Source organism: Syngnathus floridae, chromosome 3 (genome assembly GCF_059516105.1).
Source record: "Syngnathus floridae isolate MCC-2025c chromosome 3, RoL_Sflo_1.0, whole genome shotgun sequence".
NCBI classification, from domain to species: Eukaryota; Metazoa; Chordata; class Actinopteri; order Syngnathiformes; family Syngnathidae; genus Syngnathus; species Syngnathus floridae.
In genome coordinates this window covers 18,067,357-18,089,260 of record NC_142415.1, presented here as the reverse complement: position 1 = coordinate 18,089,260, position 21,904 = coordinate 18,067,357, and the positions used below count along the sequence as shown (strand labels likewise).

The following is a 21,904-nucleotide window of genomic DNA, read 5'->3' as shown; positions in this document are numbered from 1 at the left end:
CACATCACCCTAAATAAATAAGTTCTATTTATTTTCATCCAATGGGAGTGCATATCTTTTTATATTACAATCTTTCCTACTTGAATGATGGCAGTGCTGTAAAAGCTTGTGCCTGGATCAAGTGCACAAACGAGTGAGCCTGCTGCAGTGCACAGCTGCTAAGCACTTTTTAGCCCCGCCATTGTTCAGCGGGACAAAACAGCCCATTCAGCTCTGCGGCCTCTATAGCTACCAAATGTTTAGCGTTGTTGTGACATTGCACAGGACAGGACAGCATGGGGTCGCCATATAGATGGCCCCCACTGTGTGTGTGTGTGTGTGTGTGTGTGTGTGTGTGTGTATTATAGGTGTCAAACAAATGAGTGCGGTAAAAGATCTCATGTCCTTGCATGGCAACACATTTTCTCTTATTTTCCGTGAGACATTAAGACAAAAAGTGTCCTTCAAATGCACAAAATGGAGCTATTGTTTCGCACAAAGGAAAGAAGTAACAAGATATATTATAATATGAAGAAATAATCAGAACGTTGGATGATCTCTGGTGGATTCCTCCATCCATTTCTTGCTTTTTTGTAACTGTATACTTTCCATTAAAAGAAAAGCTTGTTTCCTTGATTACTTTGATGTCGAAATGGGAGCAAGGGAGCAATTCACATTCATTCTGCACCCTCTCTTTTTCTCTTTCCACTCCCCCTTTTCCTCTTTTGTGCTAACAGCAGAATGCCTATTTATATATTGGCAGTGGAACTAAATTACTGCAAACATCTCTGAGGGCCAGCCAGGCAGAACAGATTGGCAGCCTGCTATGTTGCGTCAGTGCCCCCTACTGGCACATGGGGCAAGTGGAAATTCACAGTGGGACTGGGTGGGTTTAAAAAAAAAAAAAAATGTGAACACACACAATCACACAAATTGACATAAAAATGCTAGCAAGAGCAGAAATTAGCACAGCCCACCAAAATTGACAAGATAAAACACTGAATAAAACGACCAAGCATAATTACAGTATAGGATTGCCCACAAGACTGTAATTGCTTGTTCTGTTCAATTCTGCCTCACTGATCTATTTGTTTGCTTTTTCTGTGGACAAAGACAATGTGTCCTATTGATTTGGACTAAAGTGCTATTGTGATGTGTGCTTATACTAAATTCTTTTTGGTGAGGCAACTGGCTTGTTGGTGGGGTCGAATGGGAGGATAATGGTGAGGGCTGGGCCAAAGGCAGCCAATCAGAGTCAAGATGGTAGTCGCTTGGATAGTCAAATTTTATCAATCATCTCAATTAAATAGTCACACTGTCTATTATTGCATACATACCACCACCATGCATTCATAAATCATACTTTGTTGGACCCTTCCATCATCCATCCATTCATTTTTCCATATTTTCAGAATATACATTAAAAAACACACAATTTGAAGTAATAAGCATAAATCCAACCTGTTGAAGTATCTTATAATAACATTTCAGCTCGATTATTGCTATTCCAGTGGTGTGACTTAGGTCTCGGGCACAGTTACAAGTGTGTCATCTGCCAAGCTTATTTCATGCTCGGTTGGGCGTGAATCAATTTCACTCTGGGAAACAATTATTGAAGATTGGAGAGGTGTTTTTTTTTTTTTCATCCACCCTTCCAATCACAATATTTGAATCAAATCATAGCGCACTTCCCAACCTTTCCGAGTTACGATCCAAATTCATTAAATGTTCATCGACCACGTGTGTGACAAGCTGTTGTTTGCTAGGGTTTGGAATTGTTCCGAGTGGTTCTCTCTACTCTGCAGTGATTCCTTGTGACCTTGCGCGACACGAGCTGGATGGCGTTTCTAGTTCAATGAATGTGGCATGTCAAATACTTCAAAAGAAAGTCCATTTTTGAAAGACAGTTGGAAAGATTTTTGATGAATTACATTTTGAAGCACTTTACAGTGCAAAGAAGAAAAATCTAGCATCGTTTTTCTTGAAATTTTGACAAGTTTCATTATTTTAAACAGATGTAGACCTTTTTTGTAAACAGACTCCAACATCAACTCATTAACAAATTCTAAAAATATGTATAATAAAATAAAAAATCATGTTATAACAACAAGACCCATCAGTAAAATGATAGGAGGAGCTAAATGCCAAAGACTTGCCTGAGCAATACAGCGGCCACTAGAGGTTTCTCATGGTATTACACACATTAACTTGGCTCAACTCCTCAATATAGTGACTTAAAATGGACAATTATTATTCATTGGTTGGGACTTTAAACATTTTTGGATTACCTCTACGACTCGTTAGTCTTGACGTGCGCCTCGAGGCAGGTCATGGAAACCTTCGTGTCCTCTGTCATAAGGAATGCTTTGTCAGGGAGAATCCATCAGAGGTCACTGTAAGGGGGAATGGCATAGGGGGAGGGGGATAGGGATGTCAGGGAAAGTTACGGTTTGTTTGCTTTTAACCCGCGTGGCCCAGCCCTGCAAAGTAATTAAAGTGGAACAAATGTCACGTTGTTGCACTTCATCTGCTCGTATGGTTGTCGTCTGGCCTGGATAGATCATCTCCCCGGCGATGTACACCCACCCCCCAGCGAGTTCTATCATTTTTTGTTTTTTTGTTTTTCATGCTTGTTGTGCTTTGTTCTGATATGACAACATATGAGTAGAATATGGGTGCTGTGCTGTTTTTGAGATGAAGAGAAAATGGAGCAGCTGCTTTCCAAGGCGTGAAAGATTGGATTGGGATTCATAGACACACGCATATACACACATGCACACACTTCAATTCTCTTACAGGTGTATAAAAACAAAACCATACTGATAATTGTCTTTTCAGTGGCCGCACAAGATGGTCGCCATCTGGATTCAGTTGTGAGGGGTCAATAGTTAGTTTATTAAACTGAAGTCTGTGGCTGGAATAGGATAAGTGGTATTGATGGACTAAAACAGACAAACTCCCATCCAGTAGGGGGCAGTCTAAACTATAAACACTGATCTCCAACTGTTTTGTAGCAATGTTTGAAGTCAAGTTTTATCATTTTTAATTGTCATTCAAGTGGAAAACCAAGACAGACAAGGCATTGCCTTGTTACACTTACAATAAAAGATGCCTTATGATGCACACTGTTTTTTTTTTAACTAGTTTAGCTGACAGTTATAAAAAGGAATATATGCTGGCTGTGGACAGACTAATAAATAAGAGAAGCACATGGGGAATAACAAGCCTTGTAAAGTGTAACCATGTATTTTTAAAGACAGCAACCAATGTTGTATTTTATATGACTATCTACAGTGAGGTTTGTGTGTCTATCTAAAGGACTGACTCGTTATGGAATGATTGACTTTGTCGTACTATGCGGTTGTACTCCACCAAACAGCTCATGGTACTCGGAACAAAACAGAGCAGAGAGCGCCGTGAGGCTCCAGTCTGCTTGTCATATTGCATCTCGGCCCGGTGGACATTGTACAGTTCAACAGAATGACTCCATGTCAACTCCAACATGTGTACGATTTACTCATCTGGTCTGAACCGAATATGCTCCTGGTAGTTTATACTGCGACCTCTCGGAGCCAGCTGACCTTTTAAGAGGGGAATTTCCACAGCCGAAAACAAAACATGATGATATCCTCACAGAGACAAAACATACCGATATACAGGATTATTTAAATGTATTTTTCAGGTCCCCAGAGGTCCAGGGAATAGAGATAGAATTGTCTCCATCACATCCCATCTGTGTGATGTTGCTGGTTGCAAGATAGGGGGGTGAACACACTTACGTATATCAAGGCAGTCATGTGTCATATCGAACATATGAACCACTTTTGGTAGGAGGAGGTGAGCTGATCCAGGGGGACAACCCATAACCTGGACACCCGACCCCCAAGCCCACCCCCGGGCCACATGGCTACCATGGGTCACATGACAAGATTTGTTTCCTCGGTGTCAACACCAACTTGTCAACTCACTAAGCCACTATTTGATTTTAAATAACATTTAAAAAGTAAAAATAATGGTTGGGGTGGCGTTGGAGGCGAAGGGGGGGGGGGGGGGGGGGGCATGATCAATGACTGCAACATTACTTTGCCACTAGATTGACCAAGACTGATTTTTAGCACTTGTAACGATTGACGTGTAGCTTGAGAATTAAAAGCCTCATAGCGCCCCCTATGAGAAGGCGCTGACCCTCATCTGAACCCGCATTTAAAAGGGATTAGTCGACTTTAGTACCAGTGGTCATGCAGGTAGGCTGCTGGAACAAAGGCTTTTTAATGAGCCTTTTAATTGCCCCTTTTATAGCACCAATTAGCATTTTAATGGCAGCCATGTAATTAGGTCTGGGAAAGGATATGAGAGTCTAATAATAATGATTATTATTATAGCTCTCAGCGATACGGCCACCTGGCACACACAGGCAAAATGTACATGATTATATTGATATTGGATATAAATAAATGCATATAGAAGAGTACTCTATGAACTGATGGTGCAGAGCGAATATATAATTCGGAATTCCACAAAAAAAAATGACAGACTTACACTAGACCACTGCTACACAAATAAACACTTTCCTTCTTTGTCAAGAAGCATGATATTTTAGCTCACCATAAAAAGAGAACCTTGTACTTAAATGAATGGCATTCACATTATCTACACATACTAATTTAATCAAGTTGCATTTCTTGTAGGAGAGTTCACCGAGTCACAGAATTGCCGCTCCAAACCAAAATGGCTGACTCTCTATTCATTTTTAAGTATAGTTAGCCAGAACCCTGGGACTTGTTTTTCATGCATCATGTTCCACACAAAAATGCAACTTTAGTTATGTAGCACTTTTCACGACAACTGGAGCTGTTATGATAAACATGTCCGCCCAATTTCGGGTTGATCGGTCATATTTTTACCACTTTTGGGGCATGTTGAGCCAATTGAAAAGGTGACTTGATGATTGAAAAAATAATAATTCCTGAGTAAGATGAGGTTATTAAGTCTGGTTGTATTTTTGTACCCTAAAGGTTAGTCCTGCTAACATCCAGTGGAGGAGGTGCACATGCATGTCTCCTTATATCTGTTGACCTTTTGAAGTCCACTTGAATAGGATTTGCCTTCAGGACTAACACGACCTCCTCTCCATTTGTTCATCAACTACTTGTACATTTTACTCACTTCTAGTGGAGTTTGACATTTGACCCCCAAAAAGATCCACCTATTTATTTAATAATTATTTGTTCCTTTATCAAATTTCCACCTTAAATAATGAGACAAGCTGTATTATTCCCCTTCATGGCACTGTCGGTTTTGCTTAGCACCACAATTGTGTAGCAGACTGCTCCGTGTTGCCTGATATTTGTACAATTGATATTTAATGTAATTAAAAATGTAAAAAAGTAGTTTTCCAATGGACATGTCACATTTTGACATTGCTCGTTTTCCTACTTAGTTCAAGGCCGCTGCTACACTCTGGTGGAGGAAAGAAAAACTGCAGCTAATTTTTTTCCTACACTATGTCGCTCTCTAGCGGTGGACTAGCAGAAATACAGAATTGAGAGATGTGTAAAGGTAGATTAAAAATATATTTACCAAAATATTTCATTGAATACAAGCATCGTCTTTTTTCCCCTCATTTACTTCTGGATCTCTACAAACAAACAAACAAATAAACAAATAAATAAATAAAATCAATACTATTTCCTTAAAAACAAAATCAATGTAATTTAAAAAAATATATATTCATCTAATAATATATAATCTGGGAAACCATCTTTTTTCCAAAATGACAACATATTCTCAGCATATTATGAGATTTTTCCTCATCATACTTTGATCAATTGATACATACTTGTGTAAGCAGATACTGTTGGCTGATGTTTGGTGACTTACTTTATTTGATGTATTGTAATGTCATTCTTCAGCTGTCCTCCTGTTCAGCTTTCCCTTTATCTGTCTTCCCGTCCATTTTAACATTCTGCGAAGAAGCCAACGCCGCCGTTTTGGGTCTTTCGGTTGGCGGTTCCGAAGGGTGCACCTACTGGTGTTGCAGCCCATAACTTTAAAGTTACTGCTTTCTCTGCACGCCAGTAGACTTTAAAGCGCTGTCCTAATCTCAGTATGGTGTTCGGAACCTTGATCACAACCTAACGTGCAACTGGATCCTCCTATTGTTCTGCTCGCTTACCTAAACATACCTGGTGACACACTGCAATGTAGGGTTGGGAAGATTCACCGGTATGCATCGGTAAATCGATACGACTTATAAGATGCAGTTGCATCGATTTGCAAACGTCTGTATCCGTAAAAACGTACTAAAACACGAGATGCATCGTATCTAAATTATTTGCATCGATACATATCGATTAATATCTACAATTATAACTTTTTAGAAACGGGTCTCTGGGTTTCAGTCACTCCTACTACTCAAGTCTCTGCTCAAGTCTCGGCTCAGGTCTCGCGCGAATAGGCGGGTGAAGATTCCCATCCCTACTGCAATATGTGCCCGTCGCCATGGGGGTTAGGGTTAGGGTTCCGGAACACAACCAGGGGGACGCTCACGTTTAAATCTCAAGTGATACTGTCATACATAAAGATTACATCACAAAAGCAGTGCGATCCAAATAAAATAAAACAAATGTAAACAAAACATATTTTCTTAAAAATTATGAACAAAGCTCATACAAATTGACACCTGATGGATAGTCAGAAGAATATGTTTAATAAAAATAATTAAACCTCAGTTTCCTCTATAGAACTTCATAGAAAGTAATCCAATAAATTACAAATGACTCTTGTTTTTTGTCTGTTTTTAAGACACATCCCCCCTCCCCCCTGCTTTTTTCTCCTCCATTTGACTACATGAAATTAGTTTGACTATACAGAGCACGAAATATTACTTACAGAAAATAAGACAAAAACTGACCATGGTGACACTTGGATATCGTCAAAGCATGAAATAAAATAAACAAACAAACAAAATAATACAAATGATTTTGTCTCAGTGATGACATGGATGATACCATCTTTTACAGCAGTAGTGTGTGTGTGTGTATAATGTGTGTGATTGTACCATAATAGTCACATATGCATAAGGGCACTACAACAGGAAAAACAAAAAAATAAGCATATTGTGTGTAAGTCACTGCAAGCGTTTCAGTCTGGGTGCATTCACTGACCATTGGAGAACAGAGCGACGGTCACAATCAAGAGTGTTGATGAAATAACAGTCCACAAGAGGGGGGCAAAGGTACTTCGGCTTTGTTGGAATTCCAGTGTTGGCGGTCAAAAACACAATGTATAAGAGGATTGAAAATCAGAGGTACAAGATAAGGGCACTTCTAAGTCTAAGCTGAAGCTCAAAACAACAAGCGAAAACAAAACTAGCGTGAGTAGCGAGATTGTTCGAGCCCTTGCCCGAGCTAGCTAGCATACTAGCGCGCTCGCTAGATGTGGCACTGCTGTGTCGAACAACAATCAAAACCATATTTTTTTTTCTGTGCTTGTGCTGTCGGAAGGTTGTTGAAGGTAGGCTGGGAAACAGGAAGAAGAGGTACAACGCATCAGGAAGCTCTTGAAGAACATGGAGAAGGTTGGCTTTTGGCACAGCAGAAGGGCAGGAAGGCTTCAAGGGCTGTTTGCGTGATGCGGTGGGTAAATTTCCATCAAGAAACAACTTCTATTATTACCCCATCTTGATGCAAGGTCAAACACTCACATTGACACTTTTGGAAAATTTAGAGTCTTCAATAAAGCTGAAATTCATGTTTTGAGGAAGCAGGAGGAAGCTGGAGTAACCAGAGACGTAAGCACGAGGTCGACATGCAAACTCCGCACAGGGAGAGACTCTCGATTGTGAGGTGGATGTGTTGAAAACACTCATCCCACTGTGAGGTCATCTCCCCCCCAAAAAAAAATACAATAAAAAAATAAATGAATGACAGGACCAAAGTGAAAAGCCATTTTTGGAACATGACAGAATCTACAGCTTGAGTGACATTCGTTAGCTGCCCGAGTTATTGCTCACATCCGCATGATCTGCAAAGCAAGCGTGCCTTATTTACATCATAACCCCGCCATCAAATATATATTAATAGTACAGCTTGACGCATTTTTAATAATAAAATTAAATCCTGACTTCATAATAATTACAATAATGCCTTTTTTTTTGTTTGTTTTGTTTGAAACAGTACAAGGTGACGCTTCTATTCAAGTCCGACATGCAAAATGTCTGGAAACAAGACGCTACCTCATCCACCAACGTTGACATTTGATTTCAGTTTTCTTTTTGTTGGTGGTGGTTTTTGTTGAAATTTTTGCTTTAATACACAACAATGCAGTTAGTTATTTACATGTAAAGAAAACGTAAGTGCTGGGAGGAGGGTGATAGATGGTGGTAGGTGGGGGGGTCCACATATTTGTGAATATATGAATACATTTGTAAGGGGGGAGTACATAAATAAATGAATATTCCGTCAGTCCTTGCTGCTGGAGTCAGAGTCGTCTGAGGAAGAAGAAGAGCTCCCGGAGTCGGATGAAGACGACTCGGCTTTCCCGCTGTTGTCTTTGTGCTCTCCTGATTCTTCATCCTCGTCGTCGTCGTCGTCGTCATCTTCCAGAGTTTCCGCTTTGACAGCGGGTGCTTGAGGAGGAGGCGGGGGACTGGGAGGAGGAACCGGCGTGTTGTCGGGTTGCGTGTTGGGCACGGGAAGGTTAAGGCCTGGAGTGAGAAGCATCCCTGGGTAAAGCATGCTGGACAGCAACAAGGGGTTGAGCGGGAGAGGGGGGCTAGAGGTGGACGAGGCACTTTGGGAGGAGGCGGCGGCGGCGGAGTCGCCGCCTTTTGTCCGTTCCTCGCTGGGGGCGCAGGGCTCTCCTGTAGTGCCGCCGATTCCCATCTCCTTGTCCTCGGAGCCCACGCCGCTCGTGCCGCCTGCGCCTCCTTCCTGATTCTTCCCAAGCAAGCCGCTCACATCCAGGAGGTTGGGCAGCCCCGCCATGCCTGAGAGCATCATGGGAAACATGGCGGCCAGATTACTCGCCGCCAGGTTTCCGGCGTCCGAGGGGGGCAGGCCCATGAGGCCGGCGGTGAGCTGCAGGTTCTGCTGTAAGGCCTGAAGGCTGCTCAGGTCCATGCCCGCCAGAAGCCCATTGGCCAGAAGGGGGTTGAGGCCCAGGGCGGAAGACGCCGCCATCGCCGTAGTGTTAGGCGTCATGGCCGCCGTCGCTGCCTTAACCAGAGGATTCTTTGGACGCCGCCCTCGCCGGCTCACCTCCTCGGGAACGATGGGACCCGTCAGGATCCTGTCAAACATGCTCGCTGGGAGGTAACCCTGAAAGAAGAAAGGTATTCCCTCAAACCAACATTTAAGTTGTGGACAACCTGATTTGCTGCTACTACCACATCGAATAACTTAAATGAATAAATATACTTTATCTTGCTTTGCTGTATAGCGTAACATTTTCAGTGACTCACCGACTGTTTGACGACGTCGGCCCATTCGGGCGGGACGCCGTACTCCGGGTTCTCCTGAAGGAAGCGGCACAGATCCTTGAGAGGAGGCGCAAAAGCTCCACCAACCTTGAGGGCAAAAATTCAACAGATGTTACGGGCCTGCTTGGAGTTTGCAGCTACTGTACAAATGACAATGAAACCGATTTCTAAAAGTCTTTAGGATCAACGTAGAAAACAAACTTTAGAAAGAATTTAGAAAAATAAATCAGTAAAATGAAAGCAACAGTGTTCTCCAATCCAAGGCACACATTAGCTGTCTACCTTTCGGGCGTTCCTCCTGTTGATGATCTGCACTCGCTCCTCGCCCGTCAGGCTGTTGACGTCGATTTTGTTGGGGTTCCGGCAACGGTGCCTCTTCTGCTTGGGTCGCCCGTCCTGGACGTGGAACTGCAGAGGCATCTTGTTCACGCCCTGCGCACCAAGACAAACGCGTTACACCACGACAACATACTCAAGAGGTTGCCTGGTAACGGTAGATAACTCACGGGGATAAAAGCGCCCGTGTCGGCCACGAAGCCCGGGTGCTCCTTCAGCCACTGGTCCAGGTCTTTCCTCTTGGGAGCGTCGTCCCCAGCCAGCCGGGTGCCGTCTTTGAGGTTGATGACCGAGACCCTGCTCTCCACGTCTTCCGTGCCCAGCCCAGAGGTCTGGTGGTTGTACCCTGGAATTGCCGCGCCCACTTGGCCAATGCCGCCCCACCCAGGAGCCGCCTGGAAACATAGGTGAGGGTCAATTTCATTTCTGACGCCCTCTAGAGGTCATTCCAGTTTATGCATTTGTAAATCATATTTTGGTGCTGAAGTTTACCTGTTCGGGAACCTGAGTCCTGTTCATGAAGAGCAGGTCCATGCCCTCCACGTTCTTCCTCCTCCCCCGTCGACGCTTCACTACCGGTTGGCAATCCAGAACCCCGTTCAGCCTCACGGTGCCAGAAAAACCTGAAAGCACGCAAGAATAAATCTCTGCAACAAACTTTGCTGCCATTTTGTGGGTCACCGATCATCTCATTTTGCACGTACTGTTCTGGAAGCTGCATTGTGGCTTGGTGATGTCAGCCAGGCCCGTGTCAGAGGCGCTCTGCAGATCATGGAGCCGGGCCAGATACTGCTGCTGCTGGGCTTGGGGTGCCTCCTCTGAGTCCAGGGCTCTCTTCAGAGGTAGACCCTGTTTCTGGAAGGTCAACTTGAGACCTCCCTCCTGCTGCACAGAGGCCAAACTTGATTAAGTCCAAAAGGGTTCTTTTTTTTGCATGTATTTGGTAAAACTGGAGAATGGTAACATTTCCTATACAGCAAAAGGTTTTGTGTTGCCGTTGGTTTGTTTTTGTAGAATATGACCTTTTTAGACCGGCTTGATATATATATATTTTTTCCTGAGGTTCCACTGTAAGCGTATTAGTGCAACCAGAAAACTTGACACACAAGACGGTGCCAAGTAGGCAGAATTAATCAGACTGTAAATGGAAGCCAAACAAGGAGAAATCCAAGTGTTATAAGCGCGAAGGAGATTGTGGAACCTTTTACGTTGGGCTAATGTTGTCCTTGGGGGCTATTTTAAAGTAAGCGCATAGGAAAAAGAGAGGAAGGGCAGTAATTACGTTCTTCCCGCTGTGAGAAGAACTACCCACGCCCCCGAAGGAAAGACAGAGCGGGAAAATCAGAGCGACATGCCCAGCGTGGCGGCGGAGGAGCCGGGAGTGGGGGGGGGGACGAGGCGAGGAGGGGAGAAATCAACATACATCGTTCAGCTTGACTGAGAATTCCTTGCTTTCTGCAACATGCTCGGTCACCTTTGACCCCTGTGGCGAGGCCGAGGGGTCCTCGCACAGGCTGCTGTCCAAAAGCTTGGTGGTGTAGAAGGACGCCACGGGGCCGCCGGGCTCGTAGACGCGCCGCGTGGCCGGCCATTTGCCCTTCAGCACCGCCTGGCATATGCTGTCCAGACGGTTGATGATCACCCGGTCCTGAATTTTGCAAAATCGTCAGATTGCAAATGGCGCCTGTCGTTCGTCAATAAGCGACACGGCGACTCACCTTCGGCCAGTGGGAGGCAGCGAGCATGTAGCCTCCTGCCTGGAAGGGATGCGACGCGCTGTTGGTGACACCGTTCTGGGCGGCGTGGGAGTCTTGCGCATCGTTGTGCACGGTGCCTAACGACGCCACGCTGTCCTCGTCGAAGCCCTTCACGCTTGGGGCTGCAGGCACTGGAAACAGCACACACTTTTTCTCATAGCTGACGTGCGAAGAGTGAACAGAATTCACAGTCATGTTACTGTGCACCAAAAAATAAGTGCCCTCTTGGAATTACATTTTCAGTTTGATACAGTTTTCAGGCACCCAAAAGCGGTTCCATTTTTGGTTTTCAAGGGACAATAAACACTGATTCCAAGAACTGTCAGGTGCTTCGGTCGTTTGCTATGTGCCGCAGTCGTCAATTATTTCGTCCTTTGGCATTCCAGCGTATCTTAGCATTGGATTGTTACCGACTAACACTGTCTGCATCTTGAGTGCTCACCTTTCTTCTTCCCGTCCTCTCCTTCGCTGTCACTGTCATCCGAAGAAGAGGAAGAGGATGACGACGAAGAGCCAGAGGAGCAGGACGATGAAGACGAAGAGGAGCTGGACCCGGTGTGGGACGAGGAAGAAGAGGACGACGAAGAAGATGAGGAGGAGCGCGACGAAGAGCTGGAAGACGAGCGGTCCGACTCGGCCCCTGAGGCCCGCCTCTCCCTGCGGCCCCTCTTGCTGGCCTTCTTGGGCTTTCTCTCTGAGGAGTTGGGTGTGAGGGGCTTTGTCCTTGCTGCCACCATCTGTCCCTCGCTGTCGAGTTTGTCCTCGGCGACTCCTGCGGGGGTCTCCGCTGCGAGGGCGGGACTCCAGTTCTCCTTCGCTTTCTCTCTGTTTTCCTCCCCTTCTGAGGGAGGCTCCACTTTCGGGATAACCCCGCCAGTCTCTGAGTCCCTCGGGGCGGGAGTCGGGACTGCCGAAGCAGAGGCCGATGCCTGGTACTGAGGTTGCAGGAGCGGCGTGAAGCCTAGCGACTGTCGTTGCGGCACCGCTTTTGTCTGACTGTAGCTGCGCTGGGCTGCCATGAAGCCCAAATCGGGGTCACGGAGTATGTGATAATCCGTGCGGCTGACCCCGTGCTTGGCGGCGCCAATGAGCAGGTCCCGGTCGTGGGTGCCAACCTCCCACCACGCGGGCAAGTCGGAGCTGATCTGACACAGCGGCAGGCGCTCGTAGAGCAAGGGGTGGCAAAGGACCTGCTCTCTCACCTGGCGCAGCAATTCCACCCGGTACAAGGTGCGCGACGCCCGTTCCTCTGTGATGGGCTGGATGTTGAGGGATGGGTCCACTGCAGAGTCTGGGCAAACAGATGGGAGTAATGTGAGCATGTTGGAAAATGGGATTTTTTTTTTTTTTTTTAAAGCAAACTTTTCCTATTCTGTCTTTGTGGGGGCTTGCCTTTTCTTTAAACTGGGCCGTGTGAGAATAAATAGCTTGTGTACTTGCAACACCCGAGCTATGGCCCGGTTGCCACGGTAACTGAACCCGTACTATGCATTGTACTCTAAGTGTATACTACATCCTCTGACCTCCTTCTTTGGGCGGCAGGCGGCAAACACGTCTGCACATGGCAGCGAAGGCGCACAGGTACTTCTGCAGGCTTTCGTCTGTCTTCTTGTGCAGCCGTGCCATCGCCCGAAATTTTGTCCAGTCGAAGCGGCCCAGCGTCGGGTTGAAGACCACGCCAAAGGTGGAGACCACCCGGTAGAAGTCGGCCTCTTCCCGCCTGGTCCACCTATTGACAATGGAAATAAAAATGCTTTTCAAGTTGCACAGCAGTGTCTTGGGAACTCATTTTAAATCCCAGAATGTAAATAATCTCGTGATTCACATATCATGATATACAATTTACATTTTCAAAATTATGGGAGTGAAGTTTCTGTTCATACAATACATACATTACTGTGCACAGATTAACAATATTAATCAGGTCATATATTTCTTATCAGACCAATCACTCTGTCCCACCTTTGTTGTCGTTCAATCTTGGCGGCCATCTTGGGGTTAAGCGGGTCACTGAGAACCGCTGGCGGCAGCAGCATCGCGGCCGATGGTGGCGGCGGGCCGAGGGGCGTCGACATCATGGCCGCCAGCTGAGACTGGCACTGCGACTGCACTTGGTGGATTTGCAGGATCTGCCGGCTCTTGGTGTAGCGCTGCGAGGCGGTGATCAGACGCCTCAGCCGGGCAGTGAGCAAGGAGGACGGGGGCCAGTATGCACCCGCTGCTCCCGAACCCGTGTCTGGGAGAGGAAAAGCGTTTGTGCTAATTAATGTCTGTGGAATTTCCGAGACGTGCTGACAACGCGCAGGATTAATGTGTGACTAATACTCACCTCCGGCGTTGTCAGTGACAACCAAGTCTCCCGGAGAAGAAGCATCATCCTATGGGGAAATTGGTGATTTATTTTAAAGATGAACATCTCATTTTAATGTAAAATTGTGAGTGATTACCAATAACTGTGCTGTGGAGTTAATGTCACAATATGCGTGCCGGCTATTGGTCCTTTCTTTAGCCCTTAGGGGACTTTTGACCAAAGCATGTCACAGACAAGACAAAATACCATGGAAACGATTTAAATTGGGGAAGAAGAATACATAAGAACTACTTTGAATGAGTAATGAGAGTAGACGTGAGCGCCACGTCAGTGCTGAGAGTGAACTTGTTCATCTCTGTCAGTCTGATTATCGATCGGCCTTTTCAAAAGAAGACAACGTTGGCCTTTGGCGGGCGGGGTCTGACGTTTACCTCCATGTCGTCCTTGAGCAGGGCTGGAGCGGGCTTGTACTCTGGATCGTCCACATCCCTACACACACGCGCACATAATGTCTAACTTTCAAAGCATTGTTGAATGCTGGATGCACTTTTAGGGTGTTTTCTACCCACCCGTCCATGAAATCGTTGCTTCTCTGTTCGGCAGCGATGGCCTTGTCGTCCGGTCGGCCGACACGGTCTAGGAAGCACAGCGCGGGGTCCGCTCGGATGGTGTTGTACTTCTCATAACCTGTAATGATAATCCTCATAAGACGTCTAAGAAAGGGGTGTACGAGAGTAAGCACCTCCTGCTACACACTTGTGGTTTAGGGTTCGGATATTGCGTGGCGGTCGCTCACCATGCTTGTAGACCCCTAGTAGCAGACACTTGTCAGAGAGGATGTCCCACCACAAGGCCGGCAGTTCCGAATGGTCGGGCTCCGGCACCCAGATCTTGATGTCACTGGAGATGTCACAAAGAGGATGTTTTGATGATGCTTTTGTAATGTAGTTATAAAAATTTCCAGCAGGTGGAGCTCAATAGTTGTCTTAAATATTTGGCTGGTACACCTTCAACAGGTTGAGGATTGTATCGGTACATTCAAAAACAACACCCTCTTTTTGTGACATGTAAATATTTCGGTTTGTATTCAGTTATGCTTTATGTGATGTTGTTAAATGTGTAATTTGATGAATGTGTTAATGTAAGATAAATTCTGCCCTTGACATACCGAGAGTGTAATGTGTTATGTTATTAAAGCCGAATGACAGACACGTGTTAAAGCATTAATGAAATTAATCAAATGTGATTATCACACAAAGATTGCAATTTTCAGAGCAGGTTCAGGTGTGGAAATTAATTATATACTGTTGCTATGCAATTAGTCTCTCTTCATCAATTATTTATAACATCAATTTCACAGCTTTGTCGCTTAACGGTCAAACGGCGTACTCACCTAGCATCCACGTTGTTCAGAACGTTCTGGGCCTCCTCGCCTATCACCTCTTGTTTCAGGTAGTATAGCATTCTAACCCGGAGCAACACCCTGCGCGCAGAAAAGCCGCCGCTTAGAAAAGAAAAAGCCCTGACCTTGCACAACTGTGCAGACTGCACACACACATGCGCTTACACAAACCGTCTGGTTGAACACAATGAACACCAAATGAAACAATGCACTGTCAACCCTCAATACAGATTTTTTTTTTTATGGATAAAATGGTGGAAGGGATACAATGTTGGTGTTGCATAAAAACAAGAAAACCCAGAAACAGAAAGACAAATTAGTGGACAATGTTGCCGTGCAGGAACAGGAACAGGGAGGCAGAGTGAACAGGGAGTCAGACTCACACGCATGCGCACACACAGTGGTGACAGAACGAAACTTAAGCTGCCATAGAGGAACAGAGGAACCGCACAACAGCCATGTTATACATGCTCAACATGTTTCCTGGCAAGAGGGGGTAGGAAAAAAGAACTTATGCAAAGTAGGCTACGCCCGCCCACCCTCCACACTCCTGTGTGAGTGAAGCAGCTGCTCCGCTGCTCCACCGCACCTGTCATCACTCCTTTCCAGGTTCCACGCAAGTGCGTGCAATGTGACTCATTCACTCGCTCGCTCAGACACACACACAAGCACGCACAGGCAAAAAAATTTGCACGCCGTCACTCGCTCGTTACGCGGCGAGCCAGCTGAGTTGCGTGACACAGCCGGCTGGCATGCGAGGAATCCCTCTGGGCTCTGTTCGCAGGCACCGGCCCAAGCCGGAAGCAACACGAGCGGGAGGAGACGCCGCAAGTGACAACAAGAGCGCTTAAGCGTGACATGTCACTCCTTGCTGTGGCTTCTATTGAACGCCGGGGAGCGTCCTCCGGAGGGGGAAAACGTCATATTCAGCAAAAATCGCACGCCACAAATTGGACAAAGGCTGGATTCAACACGGTTGGACTCGCAAACAAAGGGGAACTTTCCATGGAAAACGCAGCACAGTATCAACATCTATTTGGCTTTTGTCTCTTTGGCAGCCACCCTCCTTTCTCCCTCTGTCTGCGAGTAAGGGTGATACATGGCGGCCATTAGGCAAGCCTGAAGTCTCATTAAGATTTCCATCACTCAACCGCTTGCTGCGTCTGATAATGAATCAGCGGCGTGTTTTTGAGTGGCTCGTCATTACCCGGGTGCATGGTTCAAAAGAGCGCGGAGTACATTCTATTTGCATTTGACCGCATTTCCTTTATTGACTATGAGGAAGATGCAAGCAATTCAGCGCTCAACTAATGCAACACTTAAAGACGTGGCTTCTAGAATACTGAGAGACACGGCTACTCAACTGCTTCGACGCGACTTGGAGATGCGACTACTCTGTTGCAATTAATTGCCTGTTCGGATATGCAACTCATCGGCCGCTTTACGGTAAAACAAATTGACAGCTACAACACATGACTTTTTGACTTACTGGCAGCATTTTGACTCGATTAAGTGCTTGTGGAGCCGAATGAAACGAAATCCATCCAAAAAAAAGCCTCTTTTTGTCCCATTTTGAGATATCCAGTATTATTTTAAACATGTGACCTACTTGTTACAGTGATGCTTGAGGTGCTTCTTGTAGCCGTCGTCCTGGAGTATATGCTCCGGGTTGTGCTTCCGTAGCCACTCAGCCTTGTGGATGTCAAACGAGCTGGACTGGGTCTTCATCTTCTTGCCCTTGCGGCCCCGAGGAACAGGCGCGGACAGACCTGGCGTCGGCGAAGGATCGCAAGATTTAAATACAATCCCGGGTCTCTTTGATTCATAGGCATAAACGGGTTCACATACCCAAGTGATTCTGCAGCTCCTTAGTGCGGCCGTCTTCGGCAGGTGCAATCAGATCCCACATGAAGCCTTTGATTTTATCATCGCCACGATAGTGCACCAAGCAGTAGGCCAGCAGTGCCCTGCAGATGGACTCCACGTCCCAGTCAGTCAGCTGCTTCTTAAAACGACCGTGGTTGAGGATGTCCTTCCAGCGGCCCCACCTGAACAACGATAAAAGGAAGGCTCCGATCATCCCCTGACCTCAACCCTAATGAAACTCATCAGCTAATATTTTTGGAGCAGTCTAAAGTTAATTGGCATACCCGTATACCAGCAGATTCTTCTCCACGCGGAAGCATTCTGTGCGTCCGTAGCTGTTGGGCCGCTCGTGGGCTCGTCTGACTTTGGGTTTGGTGTCGTCGCTGTCGCTCTCGCCCTCGGACAGCTCCGCCAACTCATCCTTGGTGGAGCTGAAAGGCCGCGTCTGCTTCCTGACGCGGGGCGTGTCGATAACCAGGCTGTTCTGTAGGCGTGACAAGAACATCAATATAACATCAAGCGTCTAATTCCAATATAATGCCTGTGTGTATTTTTTTTAACAGTATAATCTTTATACAACCCGCATGCACATGTACCCAAATTGCTCATATGTAATGATAACAATACCAAAATAATACAAACATTAAATGCAACATAAAATTCACTGGTAGTTGGCCTAGGTTGACTCGTTCCTTCATTGATTCAAATGAGGGGTAACCTTGATAATACTCCACTAACGCGCTGTTGGAAATGATATTGCTTGTTTAATAATGGGCAAACCTCTAATGTGTCATATTTAAAAAGCCCACAGTGTCCATAAAGGCAATAAAAGCAAGGATTGTATTTTTTATTCATGGTATTTCAACACTAAGTCACCCAATTATATTTGGATTCAATTCTTACGCAGATCACAGAGTGTGTCACATGCTCCAGACAGAATTGCACTAATGACAATGAATGAAATTGTCAGACCAGGAGTTGTACTAACTTAACCCCTTGAATACAATCAGATTAGAAGGTTTTCATTATTATTATTATTTTTTTAAATCTCATGGAAATGAGCTAAAAAATTCCAGCATAAAAATCCAAGCCCCAAGTGGCTCACTGGCCTCTATTTGATGTGCTGTAACAGAAGTCTACTTACTCTGCCATTGGCCATTTCCATGTCGATGTCGGCCTTTTTCGCCCACTTATCCCAGAAGTTGGGGTCATCCAGCGAGATGTCCGTGCGGTTCCCGGATGCTACAAAACTGGCCTGGAAGATGACATCAGACAATCTTAGCGATCAAATTAGGTATCAATTCGTCTACACATGTCTAGGCGTGTCACGCCACCTTGGCAAAGGTGGACCCTCGGCCCTCGGACTCGATAGTGATGGTCTTGGTTCGCCGTTGGAGGATCTGGTCAATGTCCTCCTCGCAAAACTTGGCCCCCTCGTCCTCCTCGTCCATGATGGCGCCGTAGGCTCCTCGTCGAAGGAGATCCTCAATCTCCTTTTTGGATAACTGTTGCTGGACCGCCTAGAATTACAATTTACAATGTTCCTGGTGTGGATGAAAATCTACAATTTTCCACTGCACACTTAAATGAAGTTTAATCTTCATTAGTCATTCAAACTAAATTCTCATGACTCACCCCTCCCCCAGTGCCTCCTGCTGCACCTCCTCCCAGGCTGTTGTCACGGCCGCTCATGCTTTGCAACACAGCTTTGTCCAAACCCAGTTTGAGGCTGGCGCGGTCAAACATCTCTCGCTCGTACGAGTTCCTGGTGATCAGGCGGTACACCTTCACCGCCTTGTTCTGACCAATCCGATGGCAACGTGCCTGCGCCTATGAGGAGGCAGGGATGCAAACAATAGAAGAATGCGTAAAGCGCTGCTGGAGTCTCCATGAGTCCAAAGAAAATCTTTAATTTACAGTAAGTCCTATAATTTAAAAATAAGCATACCCATAAATGGGGACCAGCATGAAAGCTCTGATATGATTGTTACAGGTCACATTATTTAAAGAATACACTACTTCCCAGATTATTATGCAACAGATATTTTTTTCACATTTTCACGAGTTCAATAGTCGATGCAAATGCATCATATTTCCATGTCATCAATCGAATTTGAATGCTTTTTGAACAAACCTCCCCTTTAGGCACGAAGGAGTTGCAAGACATTTGATAGCTCATAAAGAAGCGAATGATTGTTGACCTGAATCATAGGAAGATTTGCTTAAAAATATTAGAATTATTCTCTTAATAGAATTCAAAACCATTCTTAGAGTCATTAGTATCCACTATTTCAATAGCTAAATAAATAAAACGATTTGCATAACATGATTTGACATCATGTGTTTCCACGCAAGCGCTACCTGGAGGTCGTTCTGCGGGTTCCAGTCCGAGTCAAAAATGATGCAGGTGTCTGCCGCCGTGAGGTTGATCCCCAGGCCACCGGCTCGCGTGCACAGTAGAAACACGAAGCGGTCCGAGTCGGGCTTGCTGAAGCGGTCGATGGCTGCCTGTCGCAAGTTTCCACGAACGCGACCGTCTATCCGCTCGTACAAGTACCTGCGAAGGGTCAATTAGGTGGGTTGAGTCATTTCTTTCCTTGAGCTGCAAAATGGTGTCTCTGAGCAGGTACCTTCTCTGTATGAGGTAGTCTTCCAAGATGTCCAAGCAGCGCACCATTTGGGAGAAGATGAGCACCTTGTGCCCGCCGGCTTTCATCTTGGGCAGCAGTTTGTCGATGAGGACCAGCTTCCCGGCAGACTGCACCATGGCTTGCAAGTGGAAGTCCAAGGCAGCCGGGCTATAAACCTCCCTGAAGTCCTCCAGGATTTTCTCTTCTGCCCCTGAAAAGAACACAAATAGCATTAGCTATAGGGCCCAGATGTTGTGTAGAACTTCTTTTGTGTGATTCAGTCTTACCTTTGATGAGGTAGGGGTGGTTGCAGCACTTCCTCAATTCCATCATAGTGTTGACCAGGTTGGGCATGTTTGCCTGGCCCGCTCCCTTGGCCAGGAAGGAGAAGTTCTTCTCCAGGATGGCACGATAGTACTTCTTTTGAATGTTGGTGAGCTCCACCTCAATGATGGTCTCCTCTTTGGGCGCCAGCTTCTTCTCCACATCTTCCTTCAAGCGCCGCAGCATCATTGGCTTAAGGATGCCCTGCAGCTTCTGGACCTGTTGACCACCCCCAAAGAAACAATGATATATTTACAGACCATATTTGGACGGTAGTCCCGATTAAACTGTCAACATTTCACTTTAATTCAGATTTTTGTTTAATAAATTACATCTGTTCACTGTAATAAAAAATAATAAGAAGAAAAGTGCGAAAAAGGTATGACTGCAGTGTGATGTGTGTGTTATTGTGCAGAAGCTCAGTCTCGATCGCAAACAAAAGCCACGCAAATAATTGACTGAAAGGGGGGAAAACACACAGGAGCGAAAATGTTCACTGCTGTCTGCTGTTAGCTCAACAACATATGAGACCTGTTTTTCCACTTTCCAGAAACACACACACTTTCCACTTTCACACACATACATCGTCACCAACATGCATATAAACAAGTCTTATGAAGTGATCAATTTTAAAAAAGCCTTGCGGGGACAGCCAACAGAGACGGATCTCCCTGACCAAAATCAATATTCAGTTAAGTTTGCTAATTACTAATTTCATGAGGTCCTCCCCCCTCCTCACACACACACATTTGTCTATAAACAGGATCTTTAAGAAGGCCTCACCATAATCTGGGTGATGGAAATACAGTGCAATTAGATTTTTATTTGATTTAAAATAATGAAAATTAATCCGGTCCTGGGGCCTAACTGTCACAATCACGCAACCTTAATAATTGTTACGGTATTGTATATTTGGACAATCAGCCTACATATATAGGAATGTTTCCATTGCCTCAGTCACCGTTACAGTGTGATGTGGGATTGAACAGGAAGTTGGCCATTTACTGTAGATTTCAAACAGCCGTTTCCTATTCTGCTTCCAATCAGGGCTCATTCGGTCAAGACTCCTAATAGGATATGAATGTTTACAGTGAGATCATCCACGGCTCCTTTCAGCTTTAATTCCATTCGGACACACTGTGTTGATACAGACGTCAGTGGTGTGTCGGTTACAACATAACACCGTGACCTAGTTAGACATAAGCTCCATATTCTAGTCTGGACTGGTTGACATTAACATCAAAGTGGTGGCCGTCCAGGCACTGAAATCCCGAGCTCACCTGTTCTTCAGTCTTGAGGTCTCCAAACTCCTGCATGAAGGTGTTCTCCGACGGGAAACGTGCCGGCTCTAGGAAGTGCAATAGGCTGAAGAGTTCCTCCACTGTGTTTTGGAGAGGAGTGCCCGTCAGCAGGACCTTGTGCTCCTGAGAAACACAGAAGCAAAGCCGCAAACATATGTTAGGGATGACTTAGCCGTAATGTACCAAGTAGCTTGAACAGTCTCAACAGTTTGTGTTACTTTTTGTTCGGTGTGATAAGGTGAAAGGAAGTCACATGGAAAGAGCGGCCTACCAGGCTCATGAGCTTGAAGCCTTCCAGCAGCTTGCAGTTCTTGTTCTTGAGGCGGTGCGCCTCGTCGATGATGACACAGCGCCACTCGATGGCATTGAGCTCGGGACAGCCTCCCAGGATCATCTCGAATGTGGTGATGACCGCCTGGAACTTGTAGGCGCCTCGCAACACGCGACCCTTAAAGCAATAAAAGAAAACATTAGATAGGAGCAGTCATCCCTTTTAGTTGTAAGCTAATTTGACATA

General features: G+C 45.7%; 1 protein-coding gene and 1 long non-coding RNA gene across 9 annotated transcripts in view; both read right to left on the bottom strand.

The window, feature by feature from the left end:
• Positions 1 to 318: 318 nt before the first annotated feature.
• Positions 319 to 6,658, bottom strand: LOC148400904 (uncharacterized). Its single transcript, XR_015857388.1, has 3 exons — positions 5,860 to 6,658; positions 5,560 to 5,617; positions 319 to 2,372 (listed from the first exon to the last, which is right to left on the bottom strand). It is a non-coding gene; the product is annotated as an uncharacterized LOC148400904 (long non-coding RNA).
• A 9-nt stretch (positions 6,659 to 6,667) lies between these two features.
• chd9 (chromodomain helicase DNA binding protein 9) overlaps positions 6,668 to 21,904 on the bottom strand; it is a 43,030-nt gene continuing 27,793 nt past the window's right edge. For 5 of the 8 annotated variants that reach the window (XM_088370204.1, XM_088370206.1, XM_088370211.1 and 2 more), the window contains 27 exons: positions 21,659 to 21,835; positions 21,367 to 21,510; positions 20,050 to 20,305; positions 19,763 to 19,973; positions 19,494 to 19,689; positions 18,768 to 18,962; positions 18,467 to 18,652; positions 18,277 to 18,387; positions 17,417 to 17,616; positions 17,115 to 17,314; positions 16,876 to 17,035; positions 15,258 to 15,347; positions 14,661 to 14,764; positions 14,434 to 14,551; positions 14,296 to 14,353; positions 13,883 to 13,931; positions 13,516 to 13,789; positions 13,077 to 13,282; positions 11,996 to 12,844; positions 11,515 to 11,684; positions 11,220 to 11,444; positions 10,501 to 10,681; positions 10,289 to 10,419; positions 9,967 to 10,191; positions 9,743 to 9,892; positions 9,443 to 9,547; positions 6,668 to 9,299 (listed from right to left, as the gene is read on the bottom strand). In XM_088370204.1, the coding sequence (XP_088226330.1) occupies positions 8,442 to 9,299; positions 9,443 to 9,547; positions 9,743 to 9,892; positions 9,967 to 10,191; positions 10,289 to 10,419; positions 10,501 to 10,681; positions 11,220 to 11,444; positions 11,515 to 11,684; positions 11,996 to 12,844; positions 13,077 to 13,282; positions 13,516 to 13,789; positions 13,883 to 13,931; positions 14,296 to 14,353; positions 14,434 to 14,551; positions 14,661 to 14,764; positions 15,258 to 15,347; positions 16,876 to 17,035; positions 17,115 to 17,314; positions 17,417 to 17,616; positions 18,277 to 18,387; positions 18,467 to 18,652; positions 18,768 to 18,962; positions 19,494 to 19,689; positions 19,763 to 19,973; positions 20,050 to 20,305; positions 21,367 to 21,510; positions 21,659 to 21,835 (5,829 nt within the window). In that variant the 3' untranslated portion in view covers positions 6,668 to 8,441. The remainder of the gene's footprint in view (positions 9,300 to 9,442; positions 9,548 to 9,742; positions 9,893 to 9,966; positions 10,192 to 10,288; positions 10,420 to 10,500; positions 10,682 to 11,219; positions 11,445 to 11,514; positions 11,685 to 11,995; positions 12,845 to 13,076; positions 13,283 to 13,515; positions 13,790 to 13,882; positions 13,932 to 14,295; positions 14,354 to 14,433; positions 14,552 to 14,660; positions 14,765 to 15,257; positions 15,348 to 16,875; positions 17,036 to 17,114; positions 17,315 to 17,416; positions 17,617 to 18,276; positions 18,388 to 18,466; positions 18,653 to 18,767; positions 18,963 to 19,493; positions 19,690 to 19,762; positions 19,974 to 20,049; positions 20,306 to 21,366; positions 21,511 to 21,658; positions 21,836 to 21,904) is intronic. The other 3 variants (XM_088370205.1, XM_088370207.1, XM_088370208.1) reach the window with 3 other exon arrangements.